The sequence below is a fragment of the Musa acuminata genome, chromosome BXJ2-8 (assembly GCF_036884655.1).
Source record: "Musa acuminata AAA Group cultivar baxijiao chromosome BXJ2-8, Cavendish_Baxijiao_AAA, whole genome shotgun sequence".
Classification (NCBI taxonomy): Eukaryota; Viridiplantae; Streptophyta; class Magnoliopsida; order Zingiberales; family Musaceae; genus Musa; species Musa acuminata.
The window spans coordinates 54,405,672-54,420,373 of NC_088345.1; the positions used below are offsets into that span (position 1 = coordinate 54,405,672).

The following is a 14,702-nucleotide window of genomic DNA, read 5'->3' on the forward strand; positions in this document are numbered from 1 at the left end:
ATATTACTTTTAAACTACTATTCTTTTTTTTTTAATATTTGGTAAACAATATATATATATATATATATATATATATTTATATATGAAGGAATAATAGCAATTTTATAAGATGACAAATGGCTTTACACAGATACCCACCGGTAGCCATGGTTATCCCTTGTGCTCCTCTGTAATACGAGCTTGCTAATGTCCTAAATCTTTCCTGCCCCAGCTGTAACATAGATAGCTTCTTATTTTGTCACTCATTCATATTAATGGCATGACAATCCAAGTAAATCGAAGAATGGCCTTTTAGGTCCTTCCCAAGACATGCTAGTTGGCAAGTACAATCAGGTAAGGTTGAAGTAAATAACAGGAGCTGTAATAGATAAGTTATCCAGAAGAAAGAAAAAGTGCAATTATATATGTATTTATGAATTTATGTACTAACACAAAAATAAAAATTACACGTGGAAGTATATTGGCAGAGGTAGGTAGTCAAGAATTTTTGCGCCAATGCCGATTAATTTTACCATGTATATCTCCAGGAAAATGAAATTCCTTGATGAAAAATATTTTAACCTTTAATAAGGAGGTTTCAATAGCATTGGACCTTCTTTGACGTGTCTTATCAAGAATGTCTTCGGTCCCACGATCACTTCATGCTATATGCCTTGAATTGTATATCATAATTCTTTTTCAAATCTAAGTTGTGTGAGCATCTTTCTCTGCCTCAGGACTGAGATCGCTACCGCATTTTTGCTTTTGCAAAACATACGCCTGCTAAGAGGCCTGCAGAAGTGGTTTAAGCATATAAGTTATTAGAAAACATGAATCTGGATACGCGCACACAAGCAGAGAAGTAAAATGAAGAGAACCTACCAAAAAGAATGCTCAAGAAATTCTCCATGCTGGTTGGAACTTTGAAGAGAATGATACCAGAAATCGAAAGAGGGATCTTATTGAGTGATCCTACAAGGCTGGCAAAAGCCACACAACAGTCATGATTTACTCAAAATTTTTAAAACTTTGTACAACTAGCATCATAATGCTCGATTATTGACCAGCAAAAGAAGTTGCTTAATACATTCCTTAAAGCCCAAATATAGAATGTCTGATTTGAGGCCTCGAGCTCAAACTCACTTCTACATAGAAACTACAGAATGCTGGATTATAGCCTTGAGCTCAAACTCACCATGTCCACCAAGGATGGAACATGATGCATGTTTCTCAATCATCATAAAAGAATTAATCTAATTAATGTTCCTACTTCTAGGACCTACCAACAAATGCTGCCAATCCAGAAAAAAAATTCTAGCAATCTAAAAAATAATTATACCTCAATATGTGCTTTTACAAAACTAATTCTTATTTTAATATATCGTGCCACCCAACTTTAGCTTCGGCATTAGGTGGAGTTTGAGTTTAATTTATTATTTTAAACATAGGCTTACTGAACATGTTATATCTATTTAAGTGAACAACTAATATAAATGAGCTGTGTTTTGACTTTTTTTTTCTGAAGGTAAACATGGTGAGTTTGAATTCTATCCCCAGTCTAACAAGCTACAGCACACTGTTTTAGTTTTTAAAGGAGATACTGCTTTCTCTAGCCATTGGCCCTCTCTATGTTTGCTCTTCTTTCCTATATTCTTCAACTTTTAGTGTTCTGTTTCAGTCTGCTTATTTTAACCAAAGTGAACAACATGTGTTGCATCAACTAGTTTTAAATGTCTGTCAAACAGATTTGCTCGTTTGTATGCCAGAGGTCCAGGTATTAGAGCATTCTAATTTCTGAAGAGGTATCAACTAAAGGATGAAACAAAAAATTGACTATATAAAGAGATCTCAACTGAATCAATCTGAACCGGAATAAAGAATAGCTGAAACAGTGCCGAAGTCACCAAAAAGAAAAACACATTATATTTTTAGCTGACTTACTGAAGTACCATCAGACTGGCATGCTCATCGTGAGGTTGATGATACCTTAGTAATATAAATAAAATAGAGGGATCTATCTATAATGATAAATTAAGTTTATCTATTTGAAGACCGTCCATCAATTACCTGTCAAAGGATTCACTTTCTGCACCAGAATCTAATGGCAGCACATTTCAAAAGCTTGCATCTGAGATCCTACATAAAAGGACATCCATCCTACACTAATATTTTTCTAGTTCATTCAACAAGTTTGGTCCATCATTTGTGTATTTTCATTTTTCTGATACAGAAAAAGATTCAAGTATTCAACTTTGATTTTTGATGATTTTAATGTAGGAATTCATACTCAACATGTTAAAATTCAACCAATTTGAATTTAAATTAGATTTCCATTGGAATGTCAAGTGGACGAGGGTTTCAGCAGCAGCAAGCCGGTGCATGCATGTTTGGCTTTAATGTAAGATTTGGTTTAAAGCCTCAGTCTTAATTCTACAGTTAGTTAACTAGGGATATTAAAAGCTCGATAACAAAAAAGATCAACGTAGCTGACCCCAAATAGTTGCGACATATGGTTTATTCTTGTTTGTTATTTCTACTTGGACAAACAATTTGTGATTCATTTTGGACTTGATAAAAATAACAAATTTTTTTCTGTAAATGCACAAGAATGTATCTAGCTGTCAAAAATATAATATGCATGAAATTTCTTTAAAAAAGGGAAATATATAATTTATCACCCTTCCTTTGCTATTATCGTCCATAAGCTCCTCTAGTTTTCCTAACATACCTTCTAATCCTTATATTTCGTACGTTTCTGCTGCCAAGTCAATTCAACGCAAGATAATTTATCTTCTATTGTCAACCAAAATCAGTCTGTATACTGATCAAAATTAGGTGCATATAATTTTAACCCCCAGATAGCGAGGTAAATTATTTGTCCTTCAAATACATGAACCAGCTACAGATTCAGAATTAGTTGATTCATCCACCAAGTGTCATTATTGAAATAGATTTTTACCACCTTAACGATGCCTCAATCTGTGTATATTGTGAACTTGTGAAACTTGCCCTCAATCTTGTGCATTGCCTTTTATGCTAAATCAGAACAAGAGTGGTCTAATAAAAGAGCATAAACAATAAAGTTAAAGCTAAATAAAAACTTTAGACTGAATTTTATGAAATCCACAAATCATTCGGTAGAATTGACAGTTTATTTGGCAACTCAAGCTCTAGAGAAACAATATCCTTCAATGATGTTGATTGTTGATATGGTGTTTCTTCTGATTCATATAGATGAGCCAAAAAAAGAAAGGGTGAAAGTAAAACTATCCTTATAATGTTCAAACAAATATGTGGTGCTTAGCTGGTGGTGGATGAGGCTAGACAACAGAGAAATGAGAAAGTGCAGTGTATTTCAGCTGACAACTAAGGTTTGTTCCACCATACCTATATGTAGTTGCACCCGTCTGATGAAGAAACCACATTGATGTAAAGCTGATAGCAAGACCTAAAAAACCACTTGAAGTTATCACCAACCAGAACATAGGCATCTTCAAAAGTGGCCTGCCAGTTCACAAGAGAATTCATAAGATATCACCTCCTTCCCAAAACAATCAAGATAAGAAAACAATATTCTCTTGTGATTAAAGTGTCAAAGCGATGCCAAGCCAGATAAGGTACCACAGATATGAAGCAGTGGATAAGTGCAGAGAAGAAAAAGATATATCACCCTCAAAGTTATACATTTAGTCTCACAAAAACAAGCTTTTCATATTTAATTAGTTTTCTGGATTTTTTCCTTGTTATTAATATATAACAATTGTTATTTCCTTTTAATTGCAAATGCTTTTTAAAACTTGAATGAGTTGACAGAGGCACATTAGAGTTATTTGAGTTCAAAGTTTGACTAAGAAGATCCATTTCCATTATTATTTTTAATTAGCATTCAAAAATCTTTGGTCTTATGTTTTTCACATTTAAATTGATTTAAATCTAACACCAGATACTAGTTTTTCTTTCAAACCTCTTGCATATATTGTACAATTTTCATCAAGTATATATATCTGCAGATCTTTTGTTTTCCTTATCAATTTGTGATATCTCACTGCTGAGGTAGAGTATGTCATTGAATTTCCACTTCAGTTAATAATGATTAATTGGTCTCTGAATTATAAACATATCACATTTGTAACCTAATAAACATGTATGTAAGGTTTAACGACATGGGTCATGCCAGCCAATCGCCAGAACAATGTGCCATTATAGTAACACATGCCATTGCTTGTGCAAATGCTACCATTTGGGAAAAAAAAATCAAAATATGATAATAATAACAATAAATGGTGAGGAGAGAAAGAAAAAACATTAAAAAAAAAGACTAGGCGATTGATTTCCTGACAAACTGACCTGTCATGGGACTATGGGCATATCAGTAGGTTGTATCCAATTATCTCAGGCATTTAATGCCTCTGTCGCTTGAGGCAATTGTGGTCTTTACTATGAACTCATGGTAAAATTGCGAAATTGCAGTTTGGTAGAAAGGCCACCAAAGGGGAAAGGGCAAAGCATATAGGAATAACAAGACCACCCCCCCTTTCTTTTGTATGTCTTTTGCTTTTTAAACTAGTATAAAAAAGGAGTATTGTCAATCAAATGCAATTAATTTGACAATATGTATAAAATCTAGAACTCCCATTTTGGCTGTAATTCCCTCGCTAGAACAGTAAGCTTTGGCCAAAACAATTGTTTCTGCTGTAACACAATTATTACTAACCACCATGGTAAGCAGACTTTTCTTTCAATCCAACTCTGTCATTCATAAAGGTTTATTTGTTTTGCAATGCCTTAAGTAACACAGCATAGAATTGAAATAAATTAATTTTGAGAAATAAAAGTGAAAGAAGCATATATGAAGCGACGAAAATGATGTAAAAATTATAATAATCAACTTGAATTATCCACTCACACTTTACAGAGGTAGTCCACTTCATTGAAAACAAATATAAGCAGAAGTCCCAAAGGCAGAGAAAGAGTGTTATTGAGCAAAACCATCGAAAATTCATTCAAGTTCCCAGATTTAGTGGCTTGCTTTGCAGTATCCATGACTCGACGTAGTGTTAACTGTGATATAAAATTGCATTTGTTAGTCATTCATATCAAGGAACATAAAATGAATTTGGCGTTATGGAGAAGACTCATGTCATACTGTTATAAAATAACTGTGATATATATGTTGCATTTCTATATATCAACTGTTAGAGATCAGAAAAATAGCCAACACGCAAAATCAATTAGAAAGCCTCTTCAAAGACTGCAGAATAAGTAAGTTTTATAGTAGGGCCAAAATGGTATATAGATCAGCTGTAATAAGCTGACTCCAATATGGCCAAACAAATGCATCATGTATCCAGAAAATAGGTATCCAAGTACTTACAACTAAGCATGAAGATACATTGTACTATACGAGTGTTGGCATACAGGATTTCTCCATGACAAGGTGAATACTAATACCCACTTTTCTCGAATGATTTAACACCAAAATTAAGAAAAATAATAGATGTAGAACATGAGTAATTAGGGTCATTTTGAGCTCCATTAAGGACAATATTATTTGTCAAACAAAAAACTACCATATTCCTTAATTGTTCCCAAAATTCTCTTCTAAGACTTTAAGTTCTACTATATCCTTTGTGGACCGAAAGAAATTAAAGTTTCAAAAGGCAGGTCCATAAATCACCTTCTATCATCTCTTCATATGTTTTCTCTAATGTTTGCAGGATAATTAACACTATATTAACAAGGCTGAAGACACTCCTACAAATCGGGCCTGTTCTCAAAATTGACATTTCTACTCTCTTTTCTACTATCAACTACATTCCTGGGAGAGATGGTTGCCCCCTCCATGTGAATGGATCACAGGTCATACAGATAGATCCCTGTGTCCAACCATGATGGGGCTTGGATGTAATTTGCTAAATCACTAAGAATAGCCTATTATTTCTTCTGTCAAAGGAAGACCAAAGGAGGATAATATTCTCATTCATGAATTTCAGACAAATATCTCTTGGCCATGTGGAAGCTAAGAAAAGTGGTTCGAGGTTAATCTACTCATGGTTAGATTTAAAGGTTGTTATGGAGATACTGATTGAAAGGGTTTAAGCTTCTTGGAAGTGCCAGATAAAAGTGGATCAAATTCAAGCTTTGGGATCATCATTTGATCATAGAGTGTTCTCCTTTGCACAAGAGAAGCAAATAGAGCTACCAATTTTCTTTCTCATCTGTGAACTACTATAGTCAAGTGACTATCTCAATTCCCAATTCCCTCCTGAGATTAATCTCTTTATGTCCTTACCTTTATTGGAGTGTGATCCTGGGAAATGTAATATATAGTTTCCTGAGTCTTGTTCTCAATTACCACAACCCTCAAGGCTGTGGCAAAAACCGAATTTATGGTGCAACATTATCTTTCAATTAATGAAATATAACCTTTTTCGAATATATATATATATATATATATATATAGTACTCACCTCACCTGGCTAGTGCTTGTATAATCTCTGTTGGATATGTTGAAACTTGAAAGCACCTTAAACTTTGTTGCAATTGCCCCCACTTGTGCAGTATTCATGAATGCAAAATGTTTCTAATCTTACTGTGCGCCTAAACCAAGGCTCGCTGTACCGTACCGTACCGGCGTTTCAACCCAGGCTCGGTACGGTATGGTACAGTACCGATGTACCGGGCGGTACATCAGGGCGTACCGAGCGGTATGCCCTGGTGTACCGAATAATTTTTTATTTTTGTTCATACTATAGCAGTGCTACAGTATAGTACTGTAGCACTATAGCGGTACCGGGCGGTACACTTCGGTACAGTAAACCTTGGCCTAAACATTCATCTCAACATCTTATTTCAGCGACACTAACATAGAAATAAAGTGTAAGAGAAAATAAATAAATAAATAAATATATATATATATATATATATATATATATATATATATATATATATATATAATATATATAAGAGAAGGAACTTCTGATACTAAAAGTCTATCTTGGTTATACAAATGTTGAAAACATTGTTCAAACAAAATCATGTTTTATGAATAAGATAGAAAAATATATAGCATATGATGTGACTTCTTCATTTTTGACAAAACCAGAAAATACTGATACTTCATATATGCTGAGAGAATAAGGCACATAAGCAACTGACCGAATATGATGCCGTCAGAAAACAATTTATGATCTGCCATGCATAGCCAATTGCATGAAAGGAGAGATCAGTTGCCCCTCCAGAAATCGCAGAAATTATCTGCAAAAAGAGAGAATGTTAAAAATCAGAAAACTAAATGTTAAAGTTCAAAGTCCTTCACAACTAAAAAATCTCAATAGCCTTTAATTGTTCTTAAAGATCAATGTGGACTTTTTCCGAACATGAAGTACTTAGATCTATTCAAACATGAATGTGATGAAAATTAGTTAAACTATTGAGAAGTAGTAAAAAAAAAAAAGATCTACTAATTTGCATCTAATAATTGTTTGAAATAAAGATATTTCTGAGTCAAAAGAACAATGCATGAAGAGAAAGAGCTTCTTTATGCTAAATTTCTTTTTTAAATATTTTCAAAACAACACTTATCTTATGCAGATGTATGCACCATCAATTGATGCTACCAAAACAAGGAACAACATCAAATTTACTTAATTTCTCTTTGAAGTAAATGTTGAAAATTTCTAAACATGATAGGAATGTACCATTAGGAACAGGGCTGTCCACACTTTTCTGTCATGATGCTTCATGAAAAGATATGTTTCCCCTAGAGCAGTAATGACATTGGTGACATTCTTAAGAACTGTTACCATGGCAACATTGATGTATTTTAAGCTGAAAATAGAAAGCATTCATTGAGCAACATTTGAGAAAGCAATTGGTGATATAAGAATATAGAATTCCATATCGTCAGTCATATGTGATGAAGTTGTGGTTTATAGCTTATGCATGTAGAGGAATAAAGCATTCCAAAAGTATTATGATACCAAATGCAAGACTGATGAATTACATACAAAAAAAGAAGGTATATATTAGACCGATGACCACTGATATTAACAAAAACAAGAACTAAATGAGAGTACTACAGACTGACAAAGGCATAGAAAAGAATTGGCATCAAACATACTAAATAAAGAACAATTGGAAAAATCCATATTATCATAAGTTGTCCAAAAAGTCCAAAATAATTGTTTGATTGAACCCTAATTTGCTTTCAATCCTATTACCATGAAAAAAAAGATGTTTGATGCTAAATAAGTAAATATTATGACAAGAAACAAGATTTCTTATATGCGATGAGCCCTCTGTATATTCTGTTCTAAAATGGCAATGTAGCACAACAAAAATCTCATTAGCATAATTCCACTGGCTGCTAGCATACAAATGAAGCTTGTTGTCAGGAATCATTGATCCATCTATAACTAAAAAGAATATATCTGTTACCTAAAGCTTCTTTGCCTCATATCACAGCCTTGAGATCAGAAAAATATTTAGGAAGAAATTTCTTAAGCTCTAGAGACATGAAATTTATAAGCAGATTAGCACTCTTAAATATGTTCTCTCACAGTCTACACATATAAAAACATGTTTCAAGTTTCAACCTTAAACAAAGACAAAGCTTTGGTGATTCCTTTTCCTCCACTTCAGTACAAAGTGCAAGCAGTTCAAGCAAAAGATAAGCAAGGAAACATGAAGTACCTATCCAAATAAAAGTACAAAATGCCCTAAAATTACAAGCAGATTGCAAAAATTTGGATGTAAATAAGTTGAATTGATTGACATTTCTCACAAAGACTAGGCATACCATTTTCATTCTAATTTAATAGTTGAGACCATTAATTTCAATATAAATTCAAGAAATAAGTAAATCTTGGAATTATCCAAAAGGATAATAGTAAAGAAATCTGTGTTCTAGGAACTTGTTATACCTAAACATGCTTGTGATAAGCATCCCAACAAATATAACATTCACCGGCAACCAGACTTTGATTAGTTTCCATGTGAGAGGTTCTGTTGATATTACACCTGATGAACTCAAAATGGAAACTACAATTACTGAAACAAAATTCTGCAAACAAAAAAAGGCATCAAACTATAAGTCATTCTAGACCATTTATGTTGGGATAATGTATTAAATTATAGTTCATTAGGTGTGATTTAGACGAACAAAATAGAGTACAGGTTGCTACTCACCTGGTAAAGCATTAACGATATACCAGCACTAAAATCATAGCCTGACAGCACGAATTTGTTTACAAGTATCATGCTGCATGATGATATACAGTATGCAAGACCAGAAAGAAGAGCTTGATTACGTAGCTTTATAGGTTTGTAGCTGCATAAAATATTATCCCTATCTTTCTCAACTTTACCATCTTCCAAGTCTATCTCAGCATCACGAAAAGATTTTAATCCGGCCATCGACCTATATATATAAAAGTAGATATTGCAAAAGCCAATACACATAATTTAGCATATTAATAGATAGATGGATAGGATTAAGAAAGAGACAGATATAATGTAACACATGCTTAATGAAATGAGTGAAGGAAAAGAAAACCAAGCTATTCTTCAATTGCTTTCCATATTAAACTAAAAACATATACATACACATGAGCTCTAAATGCAACCAAGAAATTAGATGTATACTATGTAGCATGATGTGCCAAGGTTTTTAATTTCGTACTGTACTGCCCGACACAGGTGGTATGTACTGATCCAGCAGCCTATTAGCACGCGGACCACTCGCTACCGGGCGATACCAGATATTTTGCCCCGTCGAGCGATATGGGGCTGTACCGAGTGGTAACAATCAAAATTTCAACCATTACTGACCTGTATCGGGCGATACCGGTCGATTTTGACGGTTACCGACCTGTACTGGGTGGTAACGATCGAAATCGACTGTTACCAATTTATATCGGTTTTCAAATCAATTTGACTATTGAAGGCATCCTATAGGGTTTTTAAACTCATTCCTCCCCCCTCTTTCAATTCATTTCACTCTCATACTTTCTTAAACTCTCTCAAACTCGTTTTTACTCATAATCTCTCTCTTATTCTCACCATTTCACTTTTCTAAACTCAACAAAGCAACAATTTTTATTCACAAGCTACTTCTGAAAGCATGAAAAGATATGTGGCACTATTTTTACCTAATTTACATTAGTTTTGCTAAAATTATACTAGATGTATATTTATTTCTAACTTAAAAACCCTATCCTAACATTTTTTTTATTTTTTAGATATTTTCGGAGGGTTTTATGCCTATTTTAGGTGTACCACTCGATATGCCGGTATGTATTGTACCGAGCAAGGCTCAATATGTAGGTACAGTGCTAAATTAAAAACCTTGTAATGTACAACTTGAGTCTCTTGCACATTGAGTTAACCCCTTAATCAATCTAATGACAATCAAGCCAAGAATAGTATTTTTATGTTAATATCAACTGACATAAACAATATTATTCCCACATTGTATAATAATATGAAAATAAAAGATAATAACATGCTTAATGAATAGTGTACATGTTCCATTTGCAAAAGACAAAATGTAAGCTGCGAAAAAATTAATATGGAGTATTTGGTGCTTACGATTACTCTAATATTGAGTGAAGCAGCAATGTAAAAATTAATATGGAGAAAAAACTGAATAAACGGCAAAGGGAGTAATAATATTTAAGCAGAAAACGAAAAGGAAAACAATAATGGAAAGGTACTAAAATCACATCAAAAAAAGCAAGAGGAAGAGCAACTTCACAGCAAAGTTATCAGAATTGTATATTTGGGCTAGGAACTGATGATTGAAAAGTTACTGTATAAAAGATTAAAGATCTAGTTTGACCAAAGAGTTCTATATATGTGATTAAATGGTTTAATATCTTGGAAAAATTTCAAGATCTGCAGATTAGAAGTAAAAAAATAAGGTTACTTGGGCACCAATATGGGTATGGAAGACAAGCTAAAACTTTTGGACAGAGTTATTTTCAACTTCAACTAAAAAACAATTGTAAAAAAGCTTGAAATTTAAAGTGAATCATGGAAAGAATTTTGATAATCATATAAATATATTAATCAATTTTATAGAAGCAACTAAAATAATAAATTGAACTTTAACAGCAAGGAAAGAAGTTAGAATTCATTGCTTCACTGATATTTAGCTATCAATACATATGTTAAAAAATGCTTTAAAGTATTATTGTCAACAATCACAGTGCAAACAGATTTTTTTTTAATAATAAAGCTGTTCAACCTCATAGAGACACTCTTTCTCATACAAAATAGACAAGCCACATGAGTAATAAACAAGTTGCACTCAACATGAATCCACTCATACAGATTGGACCTTAATCAATCAAAATACTAGGCTGAAAAAGCACAAGGTACTAGAAGAAATATAAATCTTGACTTTGATTACTTCTTAATAGTCAGTTTATGATTTTATTACTGTAATTTTTTTCAGCTAAACTTAAAGTAAAAAATGTATAACTATTAGTCAACTACAAAGCTGTAAAGATCAGACTAGGCAGTTGCAAGACTTAACAGATGAAATACAATGAGACCCAATCTCCTGTTCTTCAGGAATTCAGCACTTCAAGTTGTAAATACTTATGTTTAGGTTAAGATATCTGAAAGATGGAGCATACTTAAAAGAAATGACAAGGGAAAATAGGAACTGGTAATTAACATGAAAGACACTAGGGTGTGGATGACAAGAAACATTGTGGATTAAATTATGAGACGTAATGAGGCCTGCCTGCTGACATCTCTTCTTCCACTGACTAATGGACTAGTTACTGGAACGACACCTCCATTCTATTCATGGCTAATCAGCAGAGATCTTTCACCATTTAGAACCAACCCACTTGTATTCTGAGAACCAAGTCTACCAAGAACTCTTGGGAGAGTTTAGAGGAATACCTAGAGGAACTCTGGAATTATAAGAATAACTATTTACAAAATTCACATTCAATTGATAGCTCGTCATAAAGTTATCTGAATATCTTTCATGGAACACTATTGGGATTGTGTTCTGTTCTACAACCAAACAACTGACCCTAAAACTAATCACAGGTTTTACATCATATTAAGAAATCAGTACATTCCCAGAGGAGAAAGAATCATTTGAATTTGATCTGCCAATTATCTAGTAATTCCAGGCACAAGCAAACTGCAGTATTTATGTCGAGGTAATTTGTACACCTCTGAGGAGTGGATGCTATATATCCAAGTTCTACAAATTATAATCACAGCTAAATTCAAGAGCACGTGAAAATAACCCAAGAGGTTTTGTTGTAACAGGACAATTCAATCCACCCTGCCTAGGATGTGGGTCCTGTAGCTTTCTACCAAATAATTCATAAACTTAAAGCTCATAAGCTAGAAACTAGGCAGGAATTGATGGTTTTATATGATCCAAACAAGTATTAAAAGAGAAATATCATCACCATGACAAGCTGTGCCAAAGGACCAAAAGAACTGTCGAAGCACAAACATTTTCTTCGAAAATCTCTCACTTCCAAGATACAATCAAAATTCAGGTGACCATTAAACATCTAAATACCCAATCAAACACTACCAAGTCTTCTGATAACTTCGATCAAGTAGAGCACACATGAGTACATAGTCACTGTAACTAAGATAACATTATCCTCTATATATTAGACAGCCCACTAAGGTGAAATCCAGATTCAATGACCTAGATCAACAAATTATACTGGTAAAAGAATGGAAAAGGTATCAATATGAGTTATTACAAAACCATAATTTCCATGCAAAAAACAACACCAACCAAGTCGAAGATTAAAATACGGCAAAAGGATACCACTTCAAGTTACAATGATCAAAATCAAGAATGATGCACTGTTGAAAGAAAAAGGTTAAAGAGAAGCTGATCCTAGTAGAGGTTGTCATACATAATATATTTTGACTAAATAAAAATGAATTCTTCAGCCAATTACTGTTTCTAGAAGAACTGAAAGAATGCAATTACTACATTTCGGAAGAACTGAAACGATACGAACATCCAGTTCCAACTTCGACATAAACCAGACAAAGATCCGACGCACATCAAAAGCTCTTGAACACCCAAAGTATCCAAAAAACGAAAAATCTTTTCACTGTTTGGTGGTTCAGCGATGCGCATGCATAGCTGATAACAAGAAGCAAACCTTCCACACCGCTTGCCATCCCCAACAAAGAAAGAAGTAAAAACTTTCCTTTATGGATGAAACCCCGGCTTGGCTAATTTTAAACCATTAAAATCAACCCAAAGTAAAACAAAAACAAAATTGAAAAGAACAAGCAAATCCTCTGTCATCGGGCTCTTCCAGAATCCGGAACAAAAACTCGACTTTCTCAGCGAGAGGTCGGAACAAAAGCTTACCTGGAACCCATCAGCTGCGGAGAACGATCGAAAGAAGTGCAAATCCGCCTTCTTCGACGATTAAAGAAGCCCCCCTCCCCTCACAGCAGGACGAGGGTCAGCTACGAAGGGAATAACACAAGAGGGATGTGAGAGAGAGAGAGTGAGGATCGAATCCCCGCTTCGAAGAAAGAATTCGAAAGGTTGACAAGACATTGAAAAAGGAACGTCCTTTTAACCTACTAGGCTTCGAAGGGCGAGCATATAAAATGGTCTTAACCTACTGAAAAGGTACGTCCTTTTGACACTAACTAAATTCTCCTTTTCAACGCTTCCACTTCGACCATGACTACCTCGCCTTCGGCCCCTCCCTCGTCTGTGCACACCCCCACCGACACCTCGCCCCACCTCCTCATCCGAAGCCTCCAGATCCGGGGAAGGAGACAAGCGATCCGCCGCCCTCTGCTGGTAGCTCGAGGAGCGAGGTGCGAACTTCACTGCTTTCAAACAACGCCCCCATTTCTTGGGCAAGAAGACTCTCGAGGAAGGGCCATGGTACAGGCACATGGAGACCAGATCGTGCGCTGGAATATAAACTTGAGAAGATAGAAAGCTCTCAACTCTCACTGAAACTGGACCTCGTGGATGTTAATGAGGCGAGAATTAAGTGGCGCACAGGCGTGAAGAAGCCATCGGGATACGTCCTCAACAGCCCTAGAAAACGGAAACCGATTATGTGAAGCAAAATAAACAACCACAAATTTGATGAGCGTAGAACTAAAAAGGGATCGCAGAGTACCTGGAGAACGAACGAATAAGAGCGGAACAAGATCCAGATCTAGGGTTGGTTAGTCCACAAGAAACTACGGGTGGGAAGGATAGGGGAAAAGAAAAATAAAAAGGAAAAAAGAAGGGCGATTATTATTATTATTATTATTATTATTATTATTATTATTATTATTATTATTATTATTATTTGGCGATTGCCTAAAAGTTACGTCTCCTAAAATAAGTAAATAGGATGTAATTAAAAAAATTTCTTCAAAAATTTTAAAATTTTTATAAGACCTTGTAATCAAAATGACTATTTTTTTTAAAAAAAAAAATGGGACCATTAAAGGACCTATTTTGAGGTTTATGAACCTAAATGACCTATTTTTAAAAAATTAAAAATATATTCTTTAATAGTTTAAAAATAAAAAAACAGTTATTTTAAGCTCTCTTATCAATTATAAGATTTCATGAAAATTTTCTATTTTTTAGATAAAAAATTTTAGCTATTAATTTTAAATATAATATATTCACGTCTCATCATATTATATTATATTTAGTTAGAGTAAAGTAAAATAGAGTGTCTAAAATA

General features: G+C 34.0%; 1 protein-coding gene across 1 annotated transcript; it reads right to left on the reverse strand.

Moving 5' to 3' along the window:
• Positions 1 to 372: 372 nt before the first annotated feature.
• On the reverse strand, positions 373 to 14,249 carry LOC103995518 (GDP-mannose transporter GONST1-like). Its single transcript, XM_065123268.1, has 9 exons — positions 14,139 to 14,249; positions 9,169 to 14,053; positions 8,904 to 9,043; positions 7,680 to 7,809; positions 7,138 to 7,236; positions 4,886 to 5,040; positions 3,367 to 3,483; positions 862 to 959; positions 373 to 771 (listed from the first exon to the last, which is right to left on the reverse strand). Exons 2-9 carry the CDS (start codon positions 9,439 to 9,441, stop codon positions 728 to 730), a joined length of 1,056 nt encoding a protein of 351 aa, XP_064979340.1. The 5' UTR covers positions 9,442 to 14,053; positions 14,139 to 14,249; the 3' UTR covers positions 373 to 727.
• Between the last annotated feature and the right edge of the window lie 453 nt (positions 14,250 to 14,702).